General features: G+C 42.3%; 2 protein-coding genes across 3 annotated transcripts in view; both read right to left on the reverse strand.

Moving 5' to 3' along the window:
* The window catches only part of LOC306913168 (uncharacterized protein), a 66,740-nt gene that overhangs the window by 14,627 nt on the left and 25,714 nt on the right, over nucleotides 1–26,399 (reverse strand). Inside the window, exon 4 of the mRNA XM_079489745.1 lies at nucleotides 2,224–2,370. Coding sequence (XP_079345871.1) covers nucleotides 2,224–2,370 — 147 coding nt within the window. The remainder of the gene's footprint in view (nucleotides 1–2,223; nucleotides 2,371–26,399) is intronic.
* LOC306913169 (uncharacterized protein) lies at nucleotides 8,537–26,304 on the reverse strand. Of its 2 annotated transcripts, XM_079489748.1 has the most exons (6): nucleotides 26,053–26,304; nucleotides 23,950–24,025; nucleotides 22,379–22,477; nucleotides 15,199–15,345; nucleotides 13,696–13,983; nucleotides 8,537–11,173 (listed from the first exon to the last, which is right to left on the reverse strand). In XM_079489748.1, the coding sequence occupies exons 3-6, from the start codon at nucleotides 22,446–22,448 to the stop codon at nucleotides 9,960–9,962; spliced, it is 1,719 nt and encodes a 572-aa protein (XP_079345874.1). In that variant the 5' UTR covers nucleotides 22,449–22,477; nucleotides 23,950–24,025; nucleotides 26,053–26,304; the 3' UTR covers nucleotides 8,537–9,959. The 2 variants fall into 2 exon arrangements, with proteins under 2 accessions (XP_079345874.1, XP_079345873.1); XM_079489747.1 differs by lacking the exon at nucleotides 23,950–24,025.

Genomic DNA, 26,399 nt, shown 5'->3' on the forward strand with positions numbered 1-26,399 from the left:
GGTAGAAGGCGCAGTGGAGTAACAAAGTATTTTTTTCGGTGGAAACAAAATCCCCTTTTGGCCAAAAGTACCGTTTATACGTATGGTGGGGGGTTCAGAGTGCTCCCACTAAGGAAAGTAGGCTTTCTAATGACACAACCCGCCTTTGTTTTGGTGAGTAGCAAAAGACGAGAGGCTTGTCTGCATTCATGCGAGCGGCGGAAGTCGAGAGTAACATAGCTCTAAATGCAACGCATTAGAGCTATGTACCAGAGCTACCACAAGCGGTAATATAGGGGGTGCGATGCGATCAGAAATCACTATTTACATCTGAACGTTCGGCGGATTGGACTAAAAACAACTTTTCTGAGAAAACAAGCAGCAAAGAAACGACAATGAGTGGATCCTTCCCACTGAGCAATAGACGGCTATTAGACGTGCGCCTAAAAATGCGATAAAAAAAAGGCTAAAAGTGAACGTTTTTTTAGAGACGTTGATTAGCGGTTGTTTAAATGTCTATATATAGACGTCTATATATAGACGTTTAAACAACCGCAAATCAACGTCTAATCTAAGGATAGACGTCTAAAAAAAGACATTTAACTCATTTTGAGACGTCCCTTTAGACGAATAGGCTATTAGAAGTCTATTAGACTGAAAAATGCTCAGTGGGTTATGGGAGGCGCACGCATTGATCCACATGATGGGAAGAACGTAGGCGCTGTCTAGCAGCCTGGGCAGCACGAAAGGTTAGTGTTGAGCTTCGGCTGCTTGGAATTGATAAACCTTACAACCCGCCATCTGACGGGTATGGCAACCTTCGGGGTTACATCTTAACCCGTCATCCGACACTGTTCCGAAGCGATTTGGTGTCATGAGTGTTAAAAAAAGAAATAAAAGAAAAGTTGCAAATTTAATTTAATTTGAATGAAATATAAAAACAATATATGTGAGCTCTGATTTGGGAGTAGTAAGTTGGCTGTAGGCCAATACAGAGTCCAGACATGAAAGCTTGACATGTCTGGTGAAAGTTAATCGGTCGTAGTTTAAAATCTATATATATAAATCGGTCGTAGTTTAAAATCTATAAACTTATGTTTATGATGATGTGGCTCTATATGTCTAGAAATAAGTCTGTGAATGCCTGTGACTGGGGCAAATTTCAGAAACCAGTCAAAACACTATCAATCGCAACATTTATTGTGCATGCTGCTTGTAGACCAAGCAAGTACTTTCTACATCTAATAGAATGTGCCGCAAGTCATGGCCATGTTTCAGTTTTGTGTATATTAATAAAGCAGACTGCAAGCTTTCAAGTGATGCGACGTGCACTGAAATAGTTGAAGAATATGTACTTATTTGAAAGTTAACTCCACCGTCCACCCGTCCTGTACAGCGAGACACCACGTGGTTGCAAAAAACGACTCCCTGTATCGTTCCACTTTTGGCATGACAAGTGACCATTCAATCTTCAATGGGCAAACTACTGAACAAACTGATTTTTTTCACGAAAGCGCAACGGATGGCTCTCTTATTACCAACGAGCTGGTGTGCGACCATCCCCTTTATTCAGATTCAACAGAGTGGCACTGCCCTCTAGTATTTAGCATAGGACAATGAAACATAGCAGTTTGAAATAATACTTGATAAGTGCTTAACCCTAGAACAATACACAATTATATTTTTGTAATTTTCATAATGTTGCGGATGTCTGAGGCAGGTGGGTCTTTCAGTACCTACAGGCACCAATTCACCAAAATCAATTACAAGTGACAAGTTAATTAAGACCCATTGGATTGGCAGCTAAAGTTGGATACACCAACGGTTAAGTTCAAGCAACACCACTGTAAGTATCAATACAATTGTGTATAATACACAGTCTCTGTCAGGCCAGAAGGCCGAACGCTATGTTGTCACCCCTGTCCGTCCATTTGATTATTTGTTTGTTTGTGCTACATGTTGCCGTGGCTAACAAGCCTTCATGAGGCAGAGCTCCCATGCGTGTATTGCATTTTTTTGCCAACTGACTATACTGAATATAACGCTACACAGCCCAACCATGAGGCGGTTACACACCGGTATTCCGAAGCCCGCTATTCTGACGCACCCGCATTCCGACTCGCTGCATTACTAACCGTGTCCCTAACTGCACGTGGAAGCTACGTAGTCGGAATGGCAGAGTGTCGGAATGCCACTCTGTCCCCCCATGAGGGGATCCAGCGCCCTCAGTAAAAACCCGCTCACCCAAGTCAAAGTCGTGGAAGTGCTGGGGTAATCGTCTCGGTCTCTTCCCCCGTCCTGCTGCTGGGAGCCCTGGAGAAATGGTTCTGGCTGCTTCTGGAGAACTCATCTTCACCTGCAGGCTGGACTCCATAGACCAGTCTGGAGTCTCTGGAATGAAGAAACAGAATAAGTACGTTGACATTTAAGTGTACAACGCATGTTGTGTTCCCTCCCTGCGTTGTACCATAGACTGCCGTTGTACAAACACAGGCAGTGGTGGGCACTACTACTGACCAGGCAGGAACGCACAAAAATACAGCAGTGATTTGAAAGCAGCACTGGAATGGGTCACAGACGAAAGAAGCGGAGAGAGCCGCATTCACAGCATTTAACATTAAAACGTCAAATGTAACCTGTGTGAGAGGGTCATGCCAAATAGCACTAAAACCGTTTTTACTCCAATTGGCCTATGGGTGCTATAGCAATCGTTTCAATATGAAAACTGAGTCGTTTGCCGATAACAGGCATAACTCACTAGTCGGTTTGTCTGTCTGTATGGAGTACGAACAGCTGCAATGCCGCTGGGTGGCCTAAAGTGGCACTGTTGAGAAGCCTAAAAGGGCTTATTGCTTGCAGCTATATTTCTTAATGTAATTCTCTATTATAAGATGTTTCCTATTTAAGGTGAGTAGATTTTTTTTCTTAAAAAATCAATAATTTATACATGATTTATGCTAAATAAATACTACTACTAATAATAATTATATAGTGGCAAGCAGCGATAAGATGGTGGGCAGGCAGTCATATACATCGATTGATTTATTAACAGTTTGCAGAATTACAGTACATTTCAAGTACAACTCAATACAAAAACTGTTAACTGTGAGTGGACGACACCATAAAGTATTACACTTGTTTACAATAGGGCCCACCATTTTCAATTCATCAAAACATTTAGAGACGCACGAATATACACAACTATATAGTCAAAACAGGAAATCATCATAGGAGGTAAAATGGAAAAGAAACATATACAGTGAGGGGGATTCAAATTTTACGGGGGCCAGTTTCAAATTGCAGCCGAAATAGCCGAAATACAGACATCGCCCAGTCATTGTAGCAGTTAGGCACCGCTCAAAAATAAATAAGCAATACACACAATAAGCCACAAAACATAGAACACTGAAGTTGAAAGAAAGAAGACCATACAATTAACAAATGAGCATTTAAATAGCTAACCCTAAGCTTAGTAAAACTACACCTAAACCTAACCTTAACCCTAAGCTCAGTAAAACTATCTAAACTTAAACCAAAAATCCCCCAAAAACGTGCGTGTCACTCCTCCCATCTGGTACCCAGGAAGGGTGCTCACTTATTGTGCGTTTTGTATATAGTCTTCCTTGGTCCCTTTTATCGCTAGGAGGCGCATATGCAAATTGATTTCAAACGGTTCATGAGCTATGCCGTTCAAAGCAATTGATCACTGTAGCGCCACCCTTTGGCCAATGTTTATTTTATTTTGTATTTGACAAGGACAATACCTACACATTAATCAACATGTCATTTTTCAAATCCATGTAAATGGGCCAGTTAGTCAGTTAGTTTTTATTTTGCTTCGCTGAACTTCTCTCCCCTCTCTTCCTTGACTTCCTTGTTGACTTCCCATTGTACCGCCTCCCGCACCGAGACTGGCTAGCTGCGCGTCCTAGTTACTGCCTCTGATTGGCCGACCGCGTACATGCAGGATGTTTATAATGCTGTTGTGTCGTGGGAGGCGGGACATGGGAAGTAAGGAAGAGAGAATTTCAGCGAAGCAAAACTTTAAAAAAAAAGTAAATACTTAACGGCAACTCCGATTAGCGCTGTTTCGCACACGTTTCGGTTGTCTCCTAAAGCTGTTTTATGCATCTTCAAACATCTCACCAACACTCAAGCGACAGCGCAGGTCTCCGTGAACAGACAGTAGGTAAATCTGCGTCCTATGGAGGGTGGAATAACCAACAAGGGACCCTAGGGTACGTCCACATTCAGAAAAGGTAACCGAGGGTACCGAAAGGGGCTAAGCTAGTCCCTGAGCAGGCTCTTAAACGTGGTAATACAACTATCCATACAAAAATATATACAATAGAAAAAGTAAACATAGTACAGGGGACTGGTGGCTTCGTGTCTAAGCAGGGTGACATAGCCCTCTATATATATTGCCACATTTTGTAAAAAAAAAAAAAAAAAAAAGTGGATGATCTAAAGGTCAGAGGTCAAAAGTCATAACACGAAAGACGTTCGGCATATTGCTGACAGTCAAACGGTCGATGAGCTGACTGTTCAAAGTTTTGAGTTTGTGCTATAGCACCACACTTTGGCCAATGGTTGTGGGCTTCGCGTCCTCACCATTTGGCATAGTCCTCTACCATGTTTCGCAAAAACAGACACGGTTAAGCCAGAACTGCAATATTTGGCAGAAGAAGAAAATATACAAATACACTGAGGGACCATTAGCTCTGGTCCATAGCTCTAATGCCTTTGCATTAGAGCTTATGCTACTCTAGTCTTCCTTCGCTCGCATGAATGCAGACCAGCCTCTCGACTGTAGCGAAAACAAAAATAACGTTTTCGTGGAACGCCCTACCAACTGTCATTAAGACATGTGAATCCCTTGACTCCTTCAAAACCGCTCTCAAAGGGCACCTACGGACAGCTGCAATTCGAAACTGGCCCCGTAAAATCTGAATCCCCCACCCACACCTTTTCCCCCTCACTCACTATGTTTCCCCCCCCTTTTTACCTCCTTTATGATGATTTCCTGTTTTTGGCTATATAGAAGTGTATATTTGTACACGTCTCAATGTTATGAATTGAAAACGGTGGACCCTCTTGTAAACAAGTGTAATGCTTTATATGGTGTCATCCACTCACAGTTAACAGTTTTTGTATTATTGAGTTGTGCTTGAAATGTATTGTAGTTCTGCAGCAAACTGTTAAATACTTCAATCAAAACTCACCAATACAAAGGCGGATTGTGTTATTAGAAAGCCTACATTCCACGGTGGACGCACTCTGAGCCATAGATCAGGGCTTCTCAACGTTTTTGGCCGGGGACCCCCAGAAATACTTTGACAATGTCTCAGGACCCCCGCCCCCTCCTGACCCCCAATATAAATTGACTGCTACAATAACCTTAATAATAGAGACAATACACCATAAATAAATACTGAAACCAGATATAATCATTATTAATAATAATCTTTTTTTTTTAAATAATTTGGGGACCCCCCAAAATAATTTGGCGACCCCCCCCGAGGGGTCGCGACCCACGGGTTGAGAACCCTATGCTCTGAGCCACCACCACGTGGTGTAGTAGCCAAAAAGTGAATTTTATACATGTGGTGGGAGGCTCAGAGTGTGTCCACCGTGGAAAGTAGGCTTTCTAATAACACAAGCCCCCTTTGTATGTAGCGAAAACGTTCCTTTACATTTTTGCTTTGGCTGGTCTGAGCAGGAAGACTGCCTCTGATGCAAAGGCATAAGCTCCGGGCTTGGCCCCAACGTGTTTTCTATTTTCTGGTTAAACACTGTTCAGGTTCACTACCAAATACTGGAAACACTTTTCTTTCAGGTCAACACTCTAATTTACATTATTGTATATAAAATAAAACAAAAACATACCTTCCCGGATGACTTATTCTGGTAGAAAACACACTTTAACACATCCAAAGTGGGGAACTATATTTTAGTCCAGAGTCTCTCGACTGTAATTGAAGCTATCCTAGCATTAGCATACAAAACAAACCGTCTTTGTTCTATTCGTGTGCAATTTCCTCCCGTTTTCACAACTAGCCAGTCTGTCACTCTTTACAGACTGTCGTGCAACGAGATAATCTCAGGTACAAGTTGCACAAAGGGTTGTACTGCAAACTGTAGCGGTGTAGCCTATCATCACACAGACATTCTAGTATCACGTTCACTCTCCTCTGTCTCTGCTCTTTCTTTGGCACTGGCAGTTCATGCAGTGTCTGATGAACACGCATAAGGGAGCACGGATAAGAATTCCGGTGGCCGAGCTCTTCAGAATAAAAGTATACTCTAGTCTCGAGTAAACAAGTGATTAATTTGCACATTAAAACAATAAATTAAGTATTTAAAAAAATGTATGTTTGTGTATTTTGTTAACATTTAAAACACTGGATAAATGGATAAATTCTGTTCAATGGATTGCATAGTCCTTACAAATGTACCAGAAAGCGATTTGTTTTCACAAAGGAAGGACATTTTTCGTGATTTTTCACAAGGAAAAATCTTCTCTATGAAGGTTTTCTCTTGGCAAAGTTGGCAATATCGGTAGAGGGCGAGGTGAGTAGGTGAAACGTTCTTTTTATTTTCGTAACAGAGAGGTTGGTCCGCATTTCATGCGAGCCAGGAAAGAGAACGTTGCATAGCCCATATGCAACGGCAGTAAAGTGCATGATGCTATGGACAAGAACTATCTAGGGGGCACGGTGGCAGTCGCTAGTGCTGTCATCTTGCTCTAGAAGGTCCTGGGTTCGATTCTCTCCTCCGCGTCATCAGTGCCCATACCCGAGGCGGGGTTGGCGAAAGGGCCTTTCTGTGTGGAGTTTGCATGTTCCTTAAGCAGCTTGGACTCCACATGCATTGAAGCATGAGATTGAGGTCAGTCTGCTGCCCTCCCCAGGTTGGCAGAGGAAGTGTAGCGCCCAGGATTACATTTGTTAATTGATACTGGGTGAAAAAATGGGTTGCTAAATGGTGGGATAAAAATTTAAGAAAAAAGAAAAAGAAAAAAAAGAATCGTAGATCAAAACAAGCTTTATTTGCTGCTCATTTACAAAAGTGACCGTAATTATTTTCTTTATCTTATTAGGATGTATACATTTTTACTGGGTCATTCTCATTCCTACTATTCGGTGCCAACTATTTTTACACTTTAGGCCCTACAGGATTATTATAATTTTTTTCTGAAAGAGGTTATGTTCAGCCGTCAGAAATAAACATTTGTCTAGCTTATGCTCCATGCTCAATTCTATAAGGGTCAATTTGATTACCAACTCTCCATCATTTAGCTGGGGACAACCTGGAACAGGCCAGGGCCGGACTTGGGCTCATGTGCCGTTATATTAATTTTGCGCAATTCATTTCACCCAGACTGGATTTGCTTCTGCAGCACGGCAACACACACACGTTACATTCTCTTCATCAAACAATTCCTCGCACACACACACACACACACACACACACACACACACACACACACACACACACACACACACACACACACACACACACACACACACACACACACACACACACACACACACACACACACACACACACACACACACACACACAAATACTGCAGGAGAAATACCATCTACTAAAGGAGTTTGTATTAAATAGCACGAGGGGCTGCTGACAGACTCTGGGCTTCTGCGGAACCATAATGGGCCGGGCGGGCACAGGCTCTAACACACACGGGTGGACAGAATGCAAAACATACTCTCTCCACATGCTTTCGGCCTGGTGTAGACAAAAACATAATCATAATTAATTCAAAATTCATACAAATTCATGTAATTTCCCCTCGGTTAACTGCTATATAAGTACATGAAACAGTGCCCCATTGGGAATGTAAAAAAAAACCAAAACACACACACTTGATATTGTTTACATGGTCATTTATAGTAATTACACCAACATAACACTAGTTCACAGAAGCAGTATTTGTATCCATGAAAATGTTGCTGGTCTACCAACTACCATACAGCTGTTTAGTTTGATCCACCCAGTGAGGTAATTTAAAGTTACGTAATTGATTTATTTATGTAGGCCTACTTACTTACTTTTTTCCCCTTTGGTTTTCAGAGAACTTAACTGACTGAAACTCTTTTAGTTAGTTAGTTTTAGTTAGTTAGTTTATTTGTCTCGGTCATGACATAACAGCAGTTTTACATACAAACAAAAGGATTAACATGATACAATTGACCGAAAAGGAAAAGGGCTGAAGCCAAAGCTTATTGTGCCCACCTTTTTTCATATTTAAGTAAATTATTTCATAGAAGGAAAAAAAAGCAAAATAAAGAAACAAGTTTCAACATTGCTGCATTTCTTACAAAAGCAAAATAAAGAAAACATGTTTCAACATTGCGTCTTTTGATTTCTTACCAAATCAAAACAAACAAACATTTATTTTCCCTTATGACCATATAATAATAATAATAATAATATTGATAATTATATAAATCACTTTTTATTTATTTGTATATAATACATATGTAAATACATATGTATTCATATACATGTTTACATATGAAGTGGTTGCCTCATATACATACATATACTGTTTGTATTTTGATTTTAGACATGTGTATTTCCTCACACATACACTCATATATACATACCGGTATACAAATAACTACCCATATGGCCACGCACATATGCTCGCATGCACACGTACAGGGATACACACATATACTGTATGGTTACTATTACTATATAATTACCATATAATTAGAGTGATTCCATATAGCCATCAATTACCTTTGCTTTATACGTTCTCTTGAATTTTATGATTGAGTTGCTTAATATTTGTTCAGTGTCCAGATTATTCCATATAGGTTCACCCCAATGGCAGAAAGACATCTCTCTTTGATGTTGGTCCGTGAAATGTTAGTCTTTTTACAAATTCCAATTCCCCTGAGTTCATAGGAGCTTTCCCTAGGCTTAGCTCATGCATGCTGATTGGAAGCAACATATTATATACCTTATTATAGCTGTGTTGAGAGGGTGACTAAATCTTGATATTTCAATGTGCCGTTTTTAATGCATAGTGAATTTGTTGGTGCATGATAATCGGCCCGTTTGACAATTCTTATTGCTTTCTTTTGTAGGATAGCGATAGGGTGTAATGTAGTTTTAGATGTGTTTCCCCAGACTTCGACACAGTGTAACTTACTGATATGGTAGTATTAGAGAATTGTATAGTTTCTGGAGTGATTTTATATTAAAACATTTTTTTAAAGGCTTATGTGAACACCCCGGGCAGTTCTTAAGTTGCTTGATTCAGTAATTAGATATTTTATATTCATTTTAGGTGCCCCACTCCCTTCCTATACAAATCCATTATAACTTAACTCCATTTTAACCATGCTATCATGGTTAAAATTCATCAAAAAATCATTAACTGTTTTTTATTTATTTATAATAATTATTTTGGAAACAAACCTCCTCCAGCTCCAGCCCCCCCTCCTCCTCACAAAATCAAAAATAATTATTAAAAATAAATTAAAATAGTAAATGACAAACCACGGCCCACTCACATATTAGGACATTATCAGTCAACAGAAAATAGGTTGGATGTTTTCGATGAATCTATGTTAAATGGAGTTTTAAGTTATTAGTTAGTTTGTATAGGAAGGGGCGGGACAGCTAAAATGAATATCACATATCTAAATACTGACTGAAGTAACTGTGTGGGGTGTTCACATAAGCCTGACTAGATGATGACATTTTTAAGTGAAATATCCCTTTAATGAGGTCTTTCATTTTATATATTTATATATATTGTTTTTGATATTTTAGTTTTTAAGTAGTCTATGTGGGGTTTCCAGGTGAGTTTCTTTTCACATTGTCAAAATCGTGACAAGCGTTTTCTCCAGTGTGAACATGCTGGCGTCCCTTCAGCTGACGTGATATTTACAGTGGAAAGGTTTTTCTCCAGTGGCTCACTGAAACTCTAATCACACCGTTTACAGTGGAAAAGGATTATCTCCAGTGTGAGAACGCTGGTGATACTTCAGAGAAGTTAACTGACAGAAACTCTTGTCACAAAGTTTACACTGGAAAGGTTTTTCTCCAGTGTGGATACGCTGGTGTATCTTCAGCTCCCTTTTCTGTTTGAAACGTTTGTCACAATATGTACAGTGGAAAGGTCTTTCTCCAGCGTGGTAACGCTGATGTACCCTCAGATAACTTGATGTACTAAAACTCTTGTCACATTGTTTACACTGGAAAGGTTTTTCTCCTGTGTGGCTACGCTGGTGTATGTTCAGTAGGATTAACGTACGGAAACTCTTGCCACAATGTTCACACTGGAAAGGTTTTTCTCCAGTGTGGATACTCTGGTGTTTCTTCAGAGAAGTTGCCCGGGTGAATCCCTTGTTGCAATGTTTACATTGGAAAGGTTTTTCTCCAGTGTGGATATGCTGGTGTATCTTCAGGTCAGTAGAATAATGGTAACTCTTGTCACAATGTTTACAGTGGAAAGGTTTTTCTCCTGTGTGGATACGCTGGTGTCTCTCCAGGTCATTTGAATAATAGAAACTCTTGTCACAATCTTTACAGTGGAAAGGTTTTCCTCCTGTGTGGATACACTGGTGTGTCTTCACGTGTGTTGACTGATTGAAACGCTTGCCACAATCTTTACATTCGAAAGGTTTTTCTCCTGTGTGGATAAGCTGGTGTGACTTCAAGTGAGCTGCGCGATAGAAACGCTTGTCACAATATTTACAGTGGAAAGATTTTTCTCCAGTGTGGATACGCTGGTGTGACTTCAGAGAAGCTCCATAGCTGAATCTCTCGTCACAATCTTTACATTGAAAAGGTTTCCCTCCATGGTGGATACGCTGGTGTCTCTTCAAGTGAGTTGACTGATTGAAACACTTGTCACAATCTTTACATTGGAAAGGCTTTTCTCCTGTGTGGATAAGCTGGTGTGTCTTCAGGTGAGTTTTGTGATAGAAACTCTTGTCACAATATTTACAGTGGAAAGATTTTGCTCCAGTGTGGATAAGCTGGTGTGTCTTCAGAGAACCTGCACAGCTGAAACTCTTGTCACAATCTTTACATTGGAAAGGTTTTTCACCAGTATGTATATGCCGGTGTCGCCTCAGGTCACATGCAGTCATGAAAACCTTTTCACAATGTGTACAGATGTGTGTATCTGAAGACCGGGTCCTCACTCCTGAGAGAGAGAGAGAGAGAGAGAGAGAGAGAGAGATGTGAACAGGCAGGTTAAAAATAGTGAGTACAGGTACAACTTCCATCTAGAGCTCTGTTAAATTATGTAATCCCTGGTAAACAACCAGGTTAAAACATTTATCTCAGAACACTCAGTCCTAAACCCGCATCAATCCGGCTTTAGAGAGAAACAGCACAATCTCAGCCACCACCTTAGTAGTAAATGATTTAGCATCAGCCCTAGATAAAACATGCACTGTGATGCTCTATTTGTAGATTTATCTAAAGCTTTTGATACTGTCCATCATTCCCTTCTGTTGCAGAGATTACACAGTATTGGTTTTGACACAAATGTCTGCAGTTGGTTCCAAAGCTGCCTGTCTGAAAGATGTCAATGTGTGAAAATGGGTAATACCCAGTCTGAGTTTTTAACCATTTCAAAAGGTGTCCCACAAGGATGAATACTGGGCCTGATCCTATTTAGTATTTATATAAATAATATCACCTCATTTTTAAATAACTGTAGCTGTCATCTCTATGCAGATGACATTAATGTATTGTACTGCAGACTCTATACAAGTCGCAATGGAAAACCTACAACCGGTAGGTGTTACAGCGTGACACACAGACACACAGACAGACAGTTTAGGCCAGCTTCTATAGTTAGTGCTCACTGCGTTCGCAATGACATTCACATATCTTCTATGAATGGAGTTGATATTGAAAGAGTCACATAGTATAAATATCTTGGTATATGGATTGATGACTTACTTTTAAACACCATGTAGAGGTCCTTGCTAGTAAATTGCAACAGATTTTTTTTTATAGACATAAAGCCAGCTTTCCTGTCATTAGCAGAAAGAGAGGCAGTGTTCCTGTCTGTCTTGGATTATGGGGACATAATCTATAGACATGCAGCAGCATCCACTATTAAATCCCTAGACTCCGTTTATCACCTGATTAGATTTATGGTATTAAGGGTGATAGCTATGGTACTCAACATTGTATCTTATATAACAAGGTTGGATGGTCCTCCCTGACAAAGAGACGAGAACTGCATTGGCACCTGTTCTTGTATAAAGCATGCTTGGAGATTGTCCTAAATAAATCTCATCATTTCTGAATTGGGACTCTGAACCCTACCACACCCGATCAAGTAATTTCCCCAAATTCAAGGTACCAAAAGTTAATTCTGAACTTAGTAGATCTGCTTTTAGCTTCTGTGGCCCTAATACATGGAATGACCTGCAAACTACATTAAAACACCCTCCGCGCCATTGGCGTAGATCTAGGTCAATTGAAGCCTATTATTTAATACAACTCTTACCACCATTGGCGTAGATCAATGGCAATTGCGCTTCTATAGCACTTTCGATCGATCAAGCCATAATGCTACTTGCGTTAGCATCGGGTAGCTACCTGTTGTTGGATCGCCCATCTTAGATTGTTCTCGCAATAATAATCCATTCTATCAGTTTCTTTCTATCGCCTGTATCTCCTATTCCTTGTCCCAGATTTCATTTTTGGTCAAAACAACGTTTCTTTGATGGCACAGAGCCGACGATGTGGAGCCCTCCAGTGCCCCGGTATAGACCCATCTTGTAAACAAGGCCTGTCCAGGACCTGTTCCACTCATGTGGCTCTCAGCGGTGTCCCACTATTGACTGGCTGAATTTGAACTGAGCGGTGTCAGAGAAGTAACAGATAGAAGCGTGCAAACTTTATCCCCAAACGATATCCCCCCCCCACCTCCGTGCTGGAAATAAAACGTCTGGGTTTCCGAGGCTACATCCGTGCTGGCGCAATGACTGTCCTGTTTCTGGTTTAGCTTTACGTGCGGGAGCGGCAGGACGCATTCATCTCTCTGTCTCCGGTCAGTGCGGGTTGTTGTTTATTTGCATGGCTCAGAAAATAAGTAACAAACTAACATGAGAACGTTATCGAGTTGTTGGAGGCGGAGGAGGAGGTTCACGTTGTGAATGTGGAAGGCAGATTGTATTCTGATGATGTGCCAAACTGCTGCTGGCTGCTGTAATGTTAATATATAGACCTATGTCTTCTATATTGTGTTATAGTGTTAGTTATATTTTTTATTGTGTTCTCGGGCCGCTGTGCTGCTGCTGTGCTGTCTGCCAATTATGCCCCCTCTCCTGTTGTTCTCTTTTCTGGTCTCTGTACAAGTGTGCGAGTGTGTGCCTGCACTGTTTAGTATTTACTATTACAGTTTTATGTTTTGATAATCAGCGCTTTGCCATATAGATGATAAATGCACTGTGCCATATTGGAGAGGACACTGTGTGCGCAGTGCTTTGTTTGACATGCTCCGTATTTGAGCGCATGCACCTCCACCCGCCCCTGTGGGGGTCCCCCCCACAGGGGCTTCAATTGGCATTGATGAACGTCAATGGCGCGGAACCTTAATACTTTGTTTTCTTCCCATATTTCGCTTTTGTTCTCCTAATTGCTGTGCCAACTCTGTTTTCCCCACAAATGTAGATCCTGTCCCTGTGTTTAACACTGACTGACCTCCACTGGACTCCTCCCGATAATCACCGTCTTCAGTGTCAGATTCACTGGACTTCTCCCAATAATCACGGTCTTCAGTGTCAGACCCATGTTCAACTTTAACGTGCGAAGAGATGTCTTCATCCTCATCTTCACTTTTCACTGCTAGTAATGTCGACATTGACCCATCAGGCTCCTCTGGTCTTTGAAGTAGCTCCTCCTGTTCCTGCTTAATCTCTGGAGGCTCTGGTTCCTCCTGAAGCAGACTGGGGCTCCTCTCCCGTTTAGGAGAAAACTCCTCTTTGATGTCTAGGAGCAGAAAATCAACATGATAGTCATCCACACTGTATTCCGTTTTCCGTTTATAAAAATAGCTATTACCAGTTACGAAGTAGACATTATAAAAGGTGGTTCTGGAAAAGAAAAACTTCATATGTGAGCTCTGATTTGGGAGTAAGTTAGGCTGTTGGCCAATCATAATTATACAACATTTAATTTTCAGTAGGTAGGTCAGTAAGTAGACCAATCATAGCTCATGCCTACAAGTGCATGACGTTATGCAAGACACCTCCAGACATGAGGTGACGTGCACTGAAATAGTTGAAGAATATGTACTTATTTGAATGCTGTTAAATACGGGGTGCAGTGGCTTTTTGGGAATTCTATTTTGAAGTTTCAGTCTAAAATGGAATGCTGTATGCTTCTGAACCAATCAGAGTGTCGCATACCTTCAGGCTATGAAGAATACAGTCATGTACAGGGCAATGCCTTTCTGGAACTCTACCAGGACCCCAGGAAGAATAGCTCTTGCCAGGTGTAACAGCTAATGGGGATCCTAAATAAACTAAACTAAAGCTATGGGACATTCAGCTACTACGTATTTCTAACCAAAAATATTTTCAGATACATATTTGAGTGTGCTGATTCAGTTTAAAATTAGTAACACACTGTCTGGATGTCATCTTGAATGAGATTAAAAACAGAATAGTTATGTGATCAACATCAGCTGTGTCTGGAGGAACGTGCAGCAATGGGAATCAAACAGGCATCACAAATGTGCCCAAATGTGATGAGGTCACTACATTTGGGCACATTTGGGCAAGTGGCTATGGGCGAATTTAGCCCAAGGAGGCTCAGGGGTAGAGTGGCCGGATGGGACCGCACAGTCCCTGGTTCGAACCCGGGCTCCCCCAAAGTTAGTGTCGAAGTGTCCTTGAGCAAGACTCTGAACCCCTAATTGCTCCCGATGTGCAGTTGGTGCCTTGCATGGTCTCCGCTGCCATCGGTGTTGAATGGGTGAATGTATTTGCACAATCTAAGCAAGGAGTGTTTTTTTGCAAATCATGAAAACCCCATTGTTTGACACGTCACATGCTGCTTAAAGCATAATGAAAATGTGTTTTTGCCTTATATAGGCTGTTAATGGTGGCCATTGAAAGCCAAGTAGTTGGAATGGCGGTGAGTCGGAATGTCACTCTGTCCCCCCATGATGGGATACAGCGTCCCCAGTAAAAACCCACTCACCCAAGTCAAAGTCGTGGAAGTGTTGGGGTAATCGTCTCTGTCTCTTCCTCCGTCCTGCTGCTGGGAGCCCTGGAGAAATGGTTCTGGCTGCTTCTGGAAAACTCATCTTCACCTGCAGACTGGATGCCATAGACCGGCCTGGGGTCTCTGGAATGAAGGAACAGAAAAAGGATGTTGACATTGACGTTTACTTTACACGTGACAGGAAGTTACACAAGCTGGAAGTACCTTCACTAAAAACGCTGGGACAACGCTCCATACGTCCCAAACTCTTCTCCCTTCTAGCTCCAAAACTATGGAATGCACTTCCCATTACAATCAGAACTGCAGCCTCACTCCCAAACTTCCGCCATAGTTCTTCTTCAGACTCCATCTTGGCCTGTAGCACTTGCCCTACCCCCGACAAACTTACAGGCATATGCAAAGGCTCAACTTATGTAACTTAGATAGTACTTTATGTAGACTTAGATAGCATTTTATGCAGGCTTATAGCATTTTATGTAGACAGCACTAGAATAGCATTTTATGTAGACATAGCACTTTAAAGTATATGTATAGTTTATAGATATTCCTGTTATGACTTGAGTGTGGTGTGACCCAAAAGCACAGCAAGGAGGGGCAAAGCAGAGTTAAGCCCACCCGGACGGGTTTTTATTCACAAACACGGGGGGTGAAAAGACTGCAGGGATCTATAGGCTGCTCCACAGAGCTCGGGTCCCGGAAACACTGGAGAGGAGAAGAGAAGGTCATTGAGTCAATGGCAGGTTCACAGAGGAGAGAAAAGCAGCACAGTAACGGCGTGACGTTTAACTGTCTAACTCTAAGCACTGAGGACCTATGTCTGGCTGTCTAGCTTTATCCACCGTAGACTGGAGAAGAACTGGCGCCGAGCTGCAGACAGGCCTGGCTCTTGTAGCCTCATCAGCTGATTGCAGATGACGCTCGGGTGGGGAGGTTGTAAATGGGAAACAGGTGCTGTGGAGTGCTCCCAAGGAATGACCATTCAGAGCGAAGGCAGACAGAAGCCTTGAGAGGAGACACAGGGAGGCCCACCTTCTGAGCATACTGGAGGTCAATGAAGCTCTCATCGGCACCGGAGTCGATAAGAGCTGGAACGGTGAGTGTCTGTCCCTGCCAGGCGAGAGTGACAGGGAATCTGGCGACACTGGTGCGGGGCTGGGAAGTAGTAGTGAGACAGCTCACCCGAATACGAGTAGATGAAACTACACCCCCTGGTGGCGAGGAAGTGGACACCTTGGGTAGCAGAATGGGACAGGAGCGAACTAGGGCTGACCCAAAAAAAACGATTAATCGACGATCGATCGATATGCACGGGAATCGAATAGTCATTTTAAAAAAAAAGAAGCGGCCGCTTTTGGTCTGCGAGCCGGCCCCATTTGGTCCGCGAGCCATGCTGCATGCTGGCGCCTCGCAGATCTCGCACCGCCCCCTCTCCCCCCTCACTCGTGGTAACAACAAGGAAGTCAACAAGAACAGCTGCAGCCTGCAGTCATGCCGCCCAAAAGAAATCAAAAGTGTAGAATCCCTGATTCTGGATAGAATCAGGGATTCTATCCATCCCCGATTCCCTGCCACTACAACCCCTTCGGATTCGGAACGCATCTTTGCCACTACAACCCCTTCGGATTCGGAACGCATCTTCTCCAAAGCGGGATTTATTGTCTCTTTTCTGCACTAATGTAAGTACGGTAACTAACTATAATATTGCACTCTCAGAGACAGAGACCCTTTTTAGGTTGTGCGAACGGTGCGGCCGCACAGGGCCTCACGGAGGGAGACGGCCTCTCTCTCTCTCTCTCTCTCTCTCTCTCTCTCTCTCTCTCTCTCTCTCTCTCTCTCTCTCTCTCTCTCTCTCTCTCTCTCTCTCTCTCTCTCTCTCTCTCTCTCTCTCTCTCTCTCTCTCTCTCTCTCTCTCTCTCTCTCTCTCTCTCTCTCTCTCTCTCTCTCTCTCTCTCTCTCTCTCTCTCTCTCTCTCTCTCTCTCTCTCTCTCTCTCATGTCTTAATTCAGTGTTGCTTTTTACAAATAAAATAAGCAAATTAAGAAGGTTGATCACAAAGTTAGTGTGCTACTTTGATGGGAATGCGACGTGATTACCCCATGCCTGGGTGCTGTGCGAACAGTGAATCATTATATAGTTTCTTACCTTGTGGCTCGTGCTGGTTTGAAGAAAGAAGAATTATAGGCATAATCCAATTAAAATTCAAGGTTTGTTTGTCTGGAGGATGGAGATCCAACACTATGTCATATTATTCAAGTAGGCTAAGTAAACTTTAAGAAGAGCTGGTCAGTGAGAAGCTGCTCCGCTCTGCTAATTGATCTGACCTATATTTGCGCAACTGACTGGCATTTGGTAGCCTAGTAATTATACTTATTTGGCAGCACCTGCAATTCAGTAACCTACAGGCCTACACATTTCAAAAGGCTTTCATATGCTATTAATATTTTTCTAATAAGGTTTGTCCTTAGAAATGTGAACATTTTTGTATAGTTTTGGATATTAATTAATTAATTATTAAAGCACAGGGCCTCGCATTTCTCCCAGGCAGCTCTGATTGCGTGCGCCTCGCAGCAAGCACTCGTCTCGCTGCTGTCATAAAGCCTCGATTAAATGACGCTTTATATCAGTTAATTTTACGGCAAGATAAGGAAAATGCCTTTCCTTTACACTTGCGTGTGCTGTTTCCACGAAGCCTCTGAGTTTATTTCAGTTATAAATGCAAAATGCTGTTCGTCGTGTGTGTTTGGATTATATCTTTTTTATTTGTTTTATTTAATGTTGATTTGTTACGGTCGGATGTTTTATTGTAAGCCTAATTATTTGTGCGTCACTGCTTTCATGAAGGCTATGGGCGGATTGGGTCAAAGCAACAATTGTTGCTTATTGTTAAATAAAAGAATTGAGACAAATCCAAGCATGCGTTTCTCTCTGCTATATCGTTGTTTTATTTATTTTAAGCCTAACACCGGGGCTCCACCGGGCGCGTCAGCGCCGCGTCCGTCACCAGGGAATGTTCCCTTTTTAATCAATGAAGGGTGGCTCCACTGCCCGCGTTGCGTGACATTAACGCGTGCATTAAAATTGATGATTAGAATTGAACCGCCTCAAAGGCTCAACTTATGTAATTAGTGTGGTTGCCCTAACAGGGCAACCAGACTATTGTTATTGTACATTTGGATACTTTGCCGCACTACTCCTCCCACAGTTTTGAAAGGGAATTACATCTGTCAGCCTCATGGTGGCGCTATTACAGCCCACTTTGCGTTTTTCCCTATAACTCTTGAACCGTAAGTCGTCAAATCTAAATTTATTTTTCCATGGATTCCTTGGGTCATGATGCATTTCCACATATAGGCCACGCCCATTTTCGTCAGGGAAAAAAATCCTGCAAATTTGAATTTTCTCCAAAACACTTTTGGCTCCTCCTCCTACAGATTTTGTCCAAATCTCACAAAAATCGGCACACATGATCTCCGGACCTATCCGATTAAAAGACCAACTGCAGAATTTTGGTAGTGCGTATACTTCGGCCGTAATCGTCGTCCGAAGTTAGTAGGAGGGGCCTATTTTACAAAAAATGCCACAAATCACGAACGGAATGTCCAAACCATCCCAAATTTGAATCACATGTCCCGGGTGGTTCAATCAACCAAGTTCCAAAAGCAATTCCATTTTCATCCATAGGGGGCGCCGCAAATGCGAAAAATGTAACCGATTGTTTCAAAAACATGATTTTGGGGGGGATAAATCCCCTCCGAATTACTTACGCATGATCACAAGGTTGACGCGACATTGTAATTGGCTAGAAACATTAGTGGGAGGGGCCTATGTAAGCGACTGCGGCAACCACACTTTGCACTTTTTCAAAATTGCAACCTTTCCAGTTTATATTCATATTCGAATAGAAAAGAGAGGTCGCACACAATGCATCGCATCGCGACGCATTGTGAGCTTGTAGATCAGCTATTTTCAAATGGTCGAAATGTATATAGGGTTGAAGTGGTTACAGTAATGTATGTTTTTCTAATCAAAATGTAAATCTCCAAAGTAACTAGTAACTCAAGTTTTCAAATAATTCTAGTGGAGTAAAAGTACAAATGTTGGCTCTGAGATGTAGTGGAGTAGATGTAAATGTATTGGAAATTGGAATACAGTCAAGTAAAGTACAAATACCTCAAAATTGTACTTAAGTACATTATTTGAGTAAATGTACTTAGTTACTTTCCACCACTGGGTTAACGGCAGGAGGATGAGTTAACAAAAACGTCAACAAAGAGAGAAGTATATGACCAAGCTGTCCGTCTGATGACAAAAAAGATTACGAAAGAAAGGAGAGAGAAGTCTGACTAAGACACAGAAGTGGTCAATGTTATCCTCAACTTCATATTGACATCTGTTGTCCAGAGCATATCTCACACCAGGACTGCAGGGCTGAATCATTCAGGCCGTGGTAGAGCCATAGAGTATAGACAGAGTTGCGACATTGAGGGGGCAGAAAACAGCCCGGTCACGTGGCGAGCCCTATCGACTACAATAGATTCTGTAAACTTCCGGTGTCCCTATTCGCCAATAGAAGTCTATGTAGAAGAGGACTGGCCCCATGAAGTGAACGGAGTTGTCGTAACTCTGTCTATACTCTATGGGCTCTGGATTACAAGTAGGGCTTCACGATATGGACAAGATTTCATATCTCTGTATTTATGCCAAATATTGCGATATCGATACGATATACAATATTGCCGTTAAAATTTCATATTCTACATTTTAAGTGTTGCAACACTTATACATACACGTGTGGGGATTGAAAAAACATAAAACCTGGGTGATCTACTGTATGCTATCAAATTGTATGTTTATTCACGCAGCATAGTACTGTACAGTATATGAATGATACATTCTCTGGCTGATTTTAGTTTCTACCCTTCTAAGGACCAGCTGAGACCCCAACTTTGAGAACCAATGGTGTAGTGACGGGCGGGAACCCCTTTTGGTGTTTTAAGAATTATGTTATACTTTAGCTATTTTCGGTTTCAAAACAGGCCGTATGCGGGTACACTATAGTAGCTTTTCGTGCTGGGGCCCTTTACTTTAGAATCATATGATAGACTGACTGATCAGCTGGTTATGTTCTTTCACCACTTTATTATTTGTATATGTAACAATACATAACATTATATGAGAGCCGCTATAATTAAGATTTCCAGGGTGAATGCCTCTGACTTAATTGGCCTAATTTTCTACAGTGCCACCCTGCTCTTTGGGCCCTGCAGGGCTTGTGCCCAGAATTTCCCATTCAGGAATCCAGCTCTGACGCATCTCCAAAGCTAGTTATTGGGGCAACCAGACTATTGTAATTGTAACACTTTATTATTATTATTATTAGTGCGTCATGATAGATTGTCCGCCATTTAGAATTTTCTCCAAAACACACTTTTTGCTCCTCTTCCTACAAACTTTGTCCAAATCTCACAAAATAATTGTGATAGTTCGTATCGTTCGGCCGTAATCGGCTTCCGAAGTTAGTGGGAGGGGCCTATTTTACAAAAAAAGCCACAAATCACAAACCAAATGTCCAACCCACCCCAAATTTGAATCAGATATCGCGGGTGGTTTAATCAACCAAAAGCCAAAAGCAATTCCATTTTCATCCATAGGGGGCGCCGCAAATGCAAAAGAAATAACCGTTTGTTGCAGAATATTTTTTTTGGGGGCATAAATACCCTCCGAATTACTTACACATGATCACAGGTGTGACTTGAAATTGTAATTGGCTAGCAACGTTAGTGGGAGGGGCCTATGTAAGCGACTGCGGCAACCACACTTTGCAATTTTTTTAAATTGCGACCTTTCTAGTTTAGATAGCATTTTTGTAGACATAGCACTCTATAGTGTATACTCATAGTTTCATTATACAGTATAGATATTCCACTGGTTCTTAGCTTACGTATAATTCTTGACTATTGACTATTTTTATGTATTTGATGCATTGCCATGTTTTGTTCTTGCTTACGGTAAATCGCTCTGGATTAAGAGTCTGCTAAATGCCACAATTGTAAATTGTACTTGTAGTCCAGGAAGGAAGTGAGACCACATTTTCATGACAAATTTTGGTCATGAACATGGTGTCGTGACTATCTAAAAACACACATTACACACATATGCAACCCTCCAGGAAAGTGTTTGTGTCCTTTAATATTATCATTACAATAAGATCTGGTTGCAAACGGGGTGAAGTGGCCCTTTAATATATATAGGCCTAATTATTATTTTCCATAATCAAGCCGCCCCAAACTTGTGTAAAACATTTGGGCTGATGGTGAAAGATAGGTCATTGGGTCACATGGGTTCATCTTCCAGGGAGCATGCATGCTCAGAGCAAGCTCCATGGCAATCTGTTCATTAGATTTTGAGACATTGTATGTGCAAGTGGACTAAAGGTGGAGCTAGTTAGAGGTAGGCTATTTGGGTACCAGAATCTGCGAGATGCATCTTTGCTGGGTGCATTAAAGAACTAATCACTGCAACTATTGGAAGAAGCTGCATTCAGTTAAAGTGCAGCTAGCAACTGTTGTATGTGACAATGAACGCCTTGATGCTGGAAAAGAGAGAGACAAAGGCCCAATTCCAATCGACTCCCTCAAGCCCTGAGCCCTCATTGACTTTAGTGACGTGCTTGAGGGTGAGAGGCTGCAAGGGCTCCAAAATGTTGTGAAAGGAATATGGGACAGCACTTTGAAGATGAGTCCACCATTCATGATACTTCAGTAAAAATAAATCAGACCTGTCTGAAGCGAGTGGTGCCGATCTGTCCTGTCCAAGCCCTCCTCCCTGGCCTGTCTGTGTCTGTGTGTTAGGCTGTGCAACAGTGACAATTGGTGGTGAACAAACGCTATAACACTATTTTCGTGCTCGGACACAGGGACAGACCCAGGGACACAGCCACGCACATAGCTGTCTATAGGAGTGGTTGCACCACTCAAAAAACTGTCCTTAGCATCAATGCTGACTTTGGCAAAGGGTGCATAAAGGGGCGGGGCTGAGCCCTCACTGACTTACCGATTTCAAATGAGACAGCCCTCAAGCCCTCGCAGACTTCGCGCACCTAAGTCAGTGAGGGCTCATTGAGTCAGCAAGGGAGCGGATTGGAATTGGGCCTTACTGAGTTCTGGCTGGTCTTCAGGTTCCTCCTGTTTCATTGAAACGGGTCTGGCTGGGTATGGAGAGTTCATCTGCACCTGCTGTCTGGACTCCTCACAGTCTGGAATGAAAACAATAAAATCCCAAAGTTCAGGATTAATTGCAAAGACTTTGAGAGACACTTAACTTCAACTCTCTCTCTCTAGATCATTGTCGCTTCCAGTTATCCCGGTTCTCCATACATCTGGCCAGCTTGTTGGTAGCCTACGTTGCACTCCTGTGTCTTTCTTGACAATAACAGCCAATAAAGAAGGAAGGGTAATCACTTTTGAATTGGACAAGTTACTTTTGCACAGAGCATTTCAGGGTCATGCAATCATGGGCTTGGCAAGTATGGGGCTTTTGGGGCGGCACCCTCCCCTGGTGGCCGATGCAGCCCCCCCTGTCGAGACGGTCCAAAAAAAATATATATTTTATGATTTAATGGCTTACTGGCTTTGTATGCTGTACCCCCTCCAACTGTATACATCCCATTCTCAACTGTTTTTATTGTATTTTGACACTTGCTTGACCCAAACAACAACACAATAAGAGTCACATACTGTTATGATTAACTCGGTTACTCGAATGAGGAGGTGGAAATAACAACACAGCGACAACTAATAAGTAAACAGGTGTGTGTTTGTTAGAGAAATGTGTTTTTCTTTTCTTGTAAAGATGCCGCTGTGCAGGACTCACATGAGGGGTGATGTTTGTCGAGGCAGAGTGTTTGTGTTGGAGCGTATCAGCGCACAGTTCAGAGATGTCTGTGTGCACACATCTCTCTCTCTCTCTAGTAGTTTAAGTGGGCTAAGGCTAACAGATTGTAATGCTTGCTGATGCATACACACTGCCTAATGGAGAGGTGTGTTAAATATTTTTTCTTGCGCTGTGCAGGCTGCCTGTCACGGTGCAAGGAGCAGTGGCAGCGGTGGCCGAACGGTTTGCGGAGCGGTCTTGTTATCGGAAGGTTGCCAGTTCGAATCCCCGGACCGGCACGTTAAAATTACCACCACTGAAGTGCCCTTGAGCAAGGCATTGAACCCCTACCATGAAATGTTCTATGAGCAGGGTCTGGCTGTAAACAAGCATCTCGAGCTTAGTCCATTCACCCTGGGTAAACAAAGAACTTTGCTTTGCTTTGTGTGTGAGTGTGGTTGTGCGTGTGCACGTGTGTACATGATTCTGCGGTGCTAGGTCCTAAATAGGCCCTCCCACCCTTCAGCCCCCCTGGTATAAATACCTTCCTGCGCGCCTGCCTGCAATATTTTCTGTAGTCTATAATATGTCGTCGAAAATATAATTCTTAATTAAGGGACCAAGCATGAAGGGACTTCTTGGTCCCTTATTGTATTTGGCCAGATTTATTTTGTTCTTCCGCCAATAAAAAGCAAGGCTTTTGCACACCTACAGGCGACAGGTGCGTAGGAGAGGGTAAAGGCTCATTCATAGTCTGGATTTTCGGTGGTGAGGTGACCACCGAACTACAACATGACGTCACGAGCCGCGGTGAAGAGCAAACCACCGCCCCAGCCCTTCTCTGTTTTTACTCACCACCGCTCAATGTTATTTCAGCTCCGGTGGTCAGATCACCACCGGATCAGGGTCACCTCACCACCGAAAATCCAGACTGTTTTGGAGAAACACACGAGGGGTGATGAGTCTTAAGGTGCCCAACAATGAAAAAGAAAACACCCACACACTGTCTTCAAATGCAGTGAAAACACTTGAATAAGGAGACAGCAACGTTTCGGCCTATGCGGCCTTCGATCATCAGGCTATCTTTATATAAACATAGCCTGATGAAGGCTGCATTTGAAGACAGTGTGCGGGGTGTTTGTTATTTTTCTTCTTCTGCCAAAAATAGCAGTTCGGCTTAACGGTGCAGTCGGTTTTCGCAAAACTTGGCAATATGGTAGAGGGCTGCCCACGACTATTGACCAAAGGGTGGCACTATAATACTCAATTGAAAATGCAAACTTTGAACAGGCATAGCTCATTAACCATTTGACTGTCGGTAATAAAACTTCGATACACATATCCGTTTCCTCATGCCAAACAACTTTCGTGACTCTGACATTTAGATCTACCACCATTTTTGGCATGCACATACATACCGGTACACACTTGGCCAGTCATTATAGATTAGGTCAGGCACGGCTGAAAAAAATGCAATAAGCACAATAAGCCATAAAAACATAGAACACTTGAGAGAAAGAAGACCATAACATTTTAAACTAGAAAAAGTGCCCTTCTGGGCACAGGTCTCCACCAGGTGGATAGGAGTGTGTGTGATGTTTGGAAAAATGTTTAGGAGTAATATAAACATGTTTATTTGGGGTTTGTGTGTGTGTGCGTGTGTGTGTGTGTGTCACGACTTGGCCTGTAGCAGTTTCACCGCAATCGGACTCTGCGTTGAGGAGTTGTGGTGATTTGTACAAAACGGGTACAAAACGGGCTACTCCTGAAAACTTTAGAAGCCAATCGTAGCCGATCAGGATGGATAATTATGAGAAATCAAACAAATCACATGACTATGGAGAGCAATGTGTACCGATTTGCGTGAAATTTGGATAAAATCTGAAGGAGTAATATTAGAAAATGTGTTTTACATATGTCGGCCTCCTGGTGGCGCTATAAAGAGCAGATGTGAAAAATTCCAGGCAAAGGTTTTTCCTTGGCCTCTAGGGAGTGTACATACATGGTTTTACACAGATCGGTGCAGTTATAGGTAAAAACACAAATCGGCCAGTTATAGCGCCACCATGAGGCTGAGTTGAAAATATTCAAGTGGCATTTCTTCCTCTGCCTAGTGGGAATGTGCGTGCAAAATTTCACGGAAATCACACGATGTGTTCATGATTTGCAGCATTTTGTTTGAAACGGAGCACTCCTGCGAACTTTGGAAGCCAATCGTAGCCAATCAGGATGGAGTCTGAAAAATTTGAAAGACCCGTTTCGTTGAATGGCTCTAGAAAGACTGTGTACCAATTTGCGTGATGTTTGGACAAAATCTGTAGGTGTACTGTCAAAACATTTGTTTTGCACAAAGCGGCCTCCTGGTGGCGCTATAACAGGCCAATGTGAAAACTTTGGAGCAGAGGTTCAGCTCTGGCATTCAGGGAGTGTGTTTGTGTGCGTATGGCTGCGATCAAGCCAACGGTGCCAGAGATTAGCTGTTCACAGACGGACGGACGGACACACGGACGGAGTGCAAAACATACTCTCTCCCCATGCCTTCGGCCTGGTGGAGACAATAAATAGCTGACCCTAACCTAACCTCAGTAAAACTCAATTCAACTCAAATTGTAGGCCTATTTATAAGGAAGGACTGTATAAAACTATCTAACCTTAACCCAAAAAGCCCCCCAAAAGGTGGGTGCCACTCGTCCCGAGTTGGCATAGCCCTCTACCATATTGCAATTGGCAGGGTTTCGCAAAAACTGACTGCACTGCAATGGTTATGACAGAATTGCAATATTTGGCAGAACGAAACAATATACAAATACAAATTATACAATGAGGGACAATAGGCCCTTGGCTTCGGGCTTGGCCCCTCGATAAAGTGTTTTCTATTGGTTCACTAAAACAGTGAAATGCTCCTATATCATTTCAGGTCAACACTCACATTTACATTATTATTGGTAACAAACATACCTTTCCCGTTCCCGGATGACTTATTCTGGTAGAAAACACAATTTTAACACATCCAAAGTGGGGAACTATTATAGTATATCGACTGCACTTGAAGCTATCTTAGCATTAGCGTTACGGTTTAGCATACAAAACAAACCGTCTTTGAACTTCGTGTGCAAATTACTCCCGTTTTCACAACTGTCACTCTTTACAGGCTGTCGTGCAACGAGAATCTCAGACACAAGTTGCACAAAGGGTTGTACACTGCAAACGTATAATATCATCACACAGATAGGCTATTCTGTGTATCACGTTCAGATTCTGCTCCGGTTGTTTGGCAGCCACCAGTGTCCAGTCAGCTAGGATAA

This window comes from Electrona antarctica, assembly GCF_951216825.1.
Source record: "Electrona antarctica genome assembly, chromosome: 20".
Classification (NCBI taxonomy): domain Eukaryota; kingdom Metazoa; phylum Chordata; class Actinopteri; order Myctophiformes; family Myctophidae; genus Electrona; species Electrona antarctica.

Coding starts and splice junctions, on each gene's coding strand:
- LOC306913169 (XM_079489747.1), bottom strand. CDS start 22,448: ATGAACTCTCCATACCCAGCCAGACCCGTTTCAATGAAACAGGAGGAA. Junction 15,346..22,378: donor TGAAGACCAGCCAGAACTCA/GTAAGGCCCAAT, acceptor CCTTCATTCCAG/AGACCCCAGGCCGGTCTATG. Junction 13,984..15,198: donor CTTCCACGACTTTGACTTGG/GTGAGTGGGTTT, acceptor TTCTGCTCCTAG/ACATCAAAGAGGAGTTTTCT.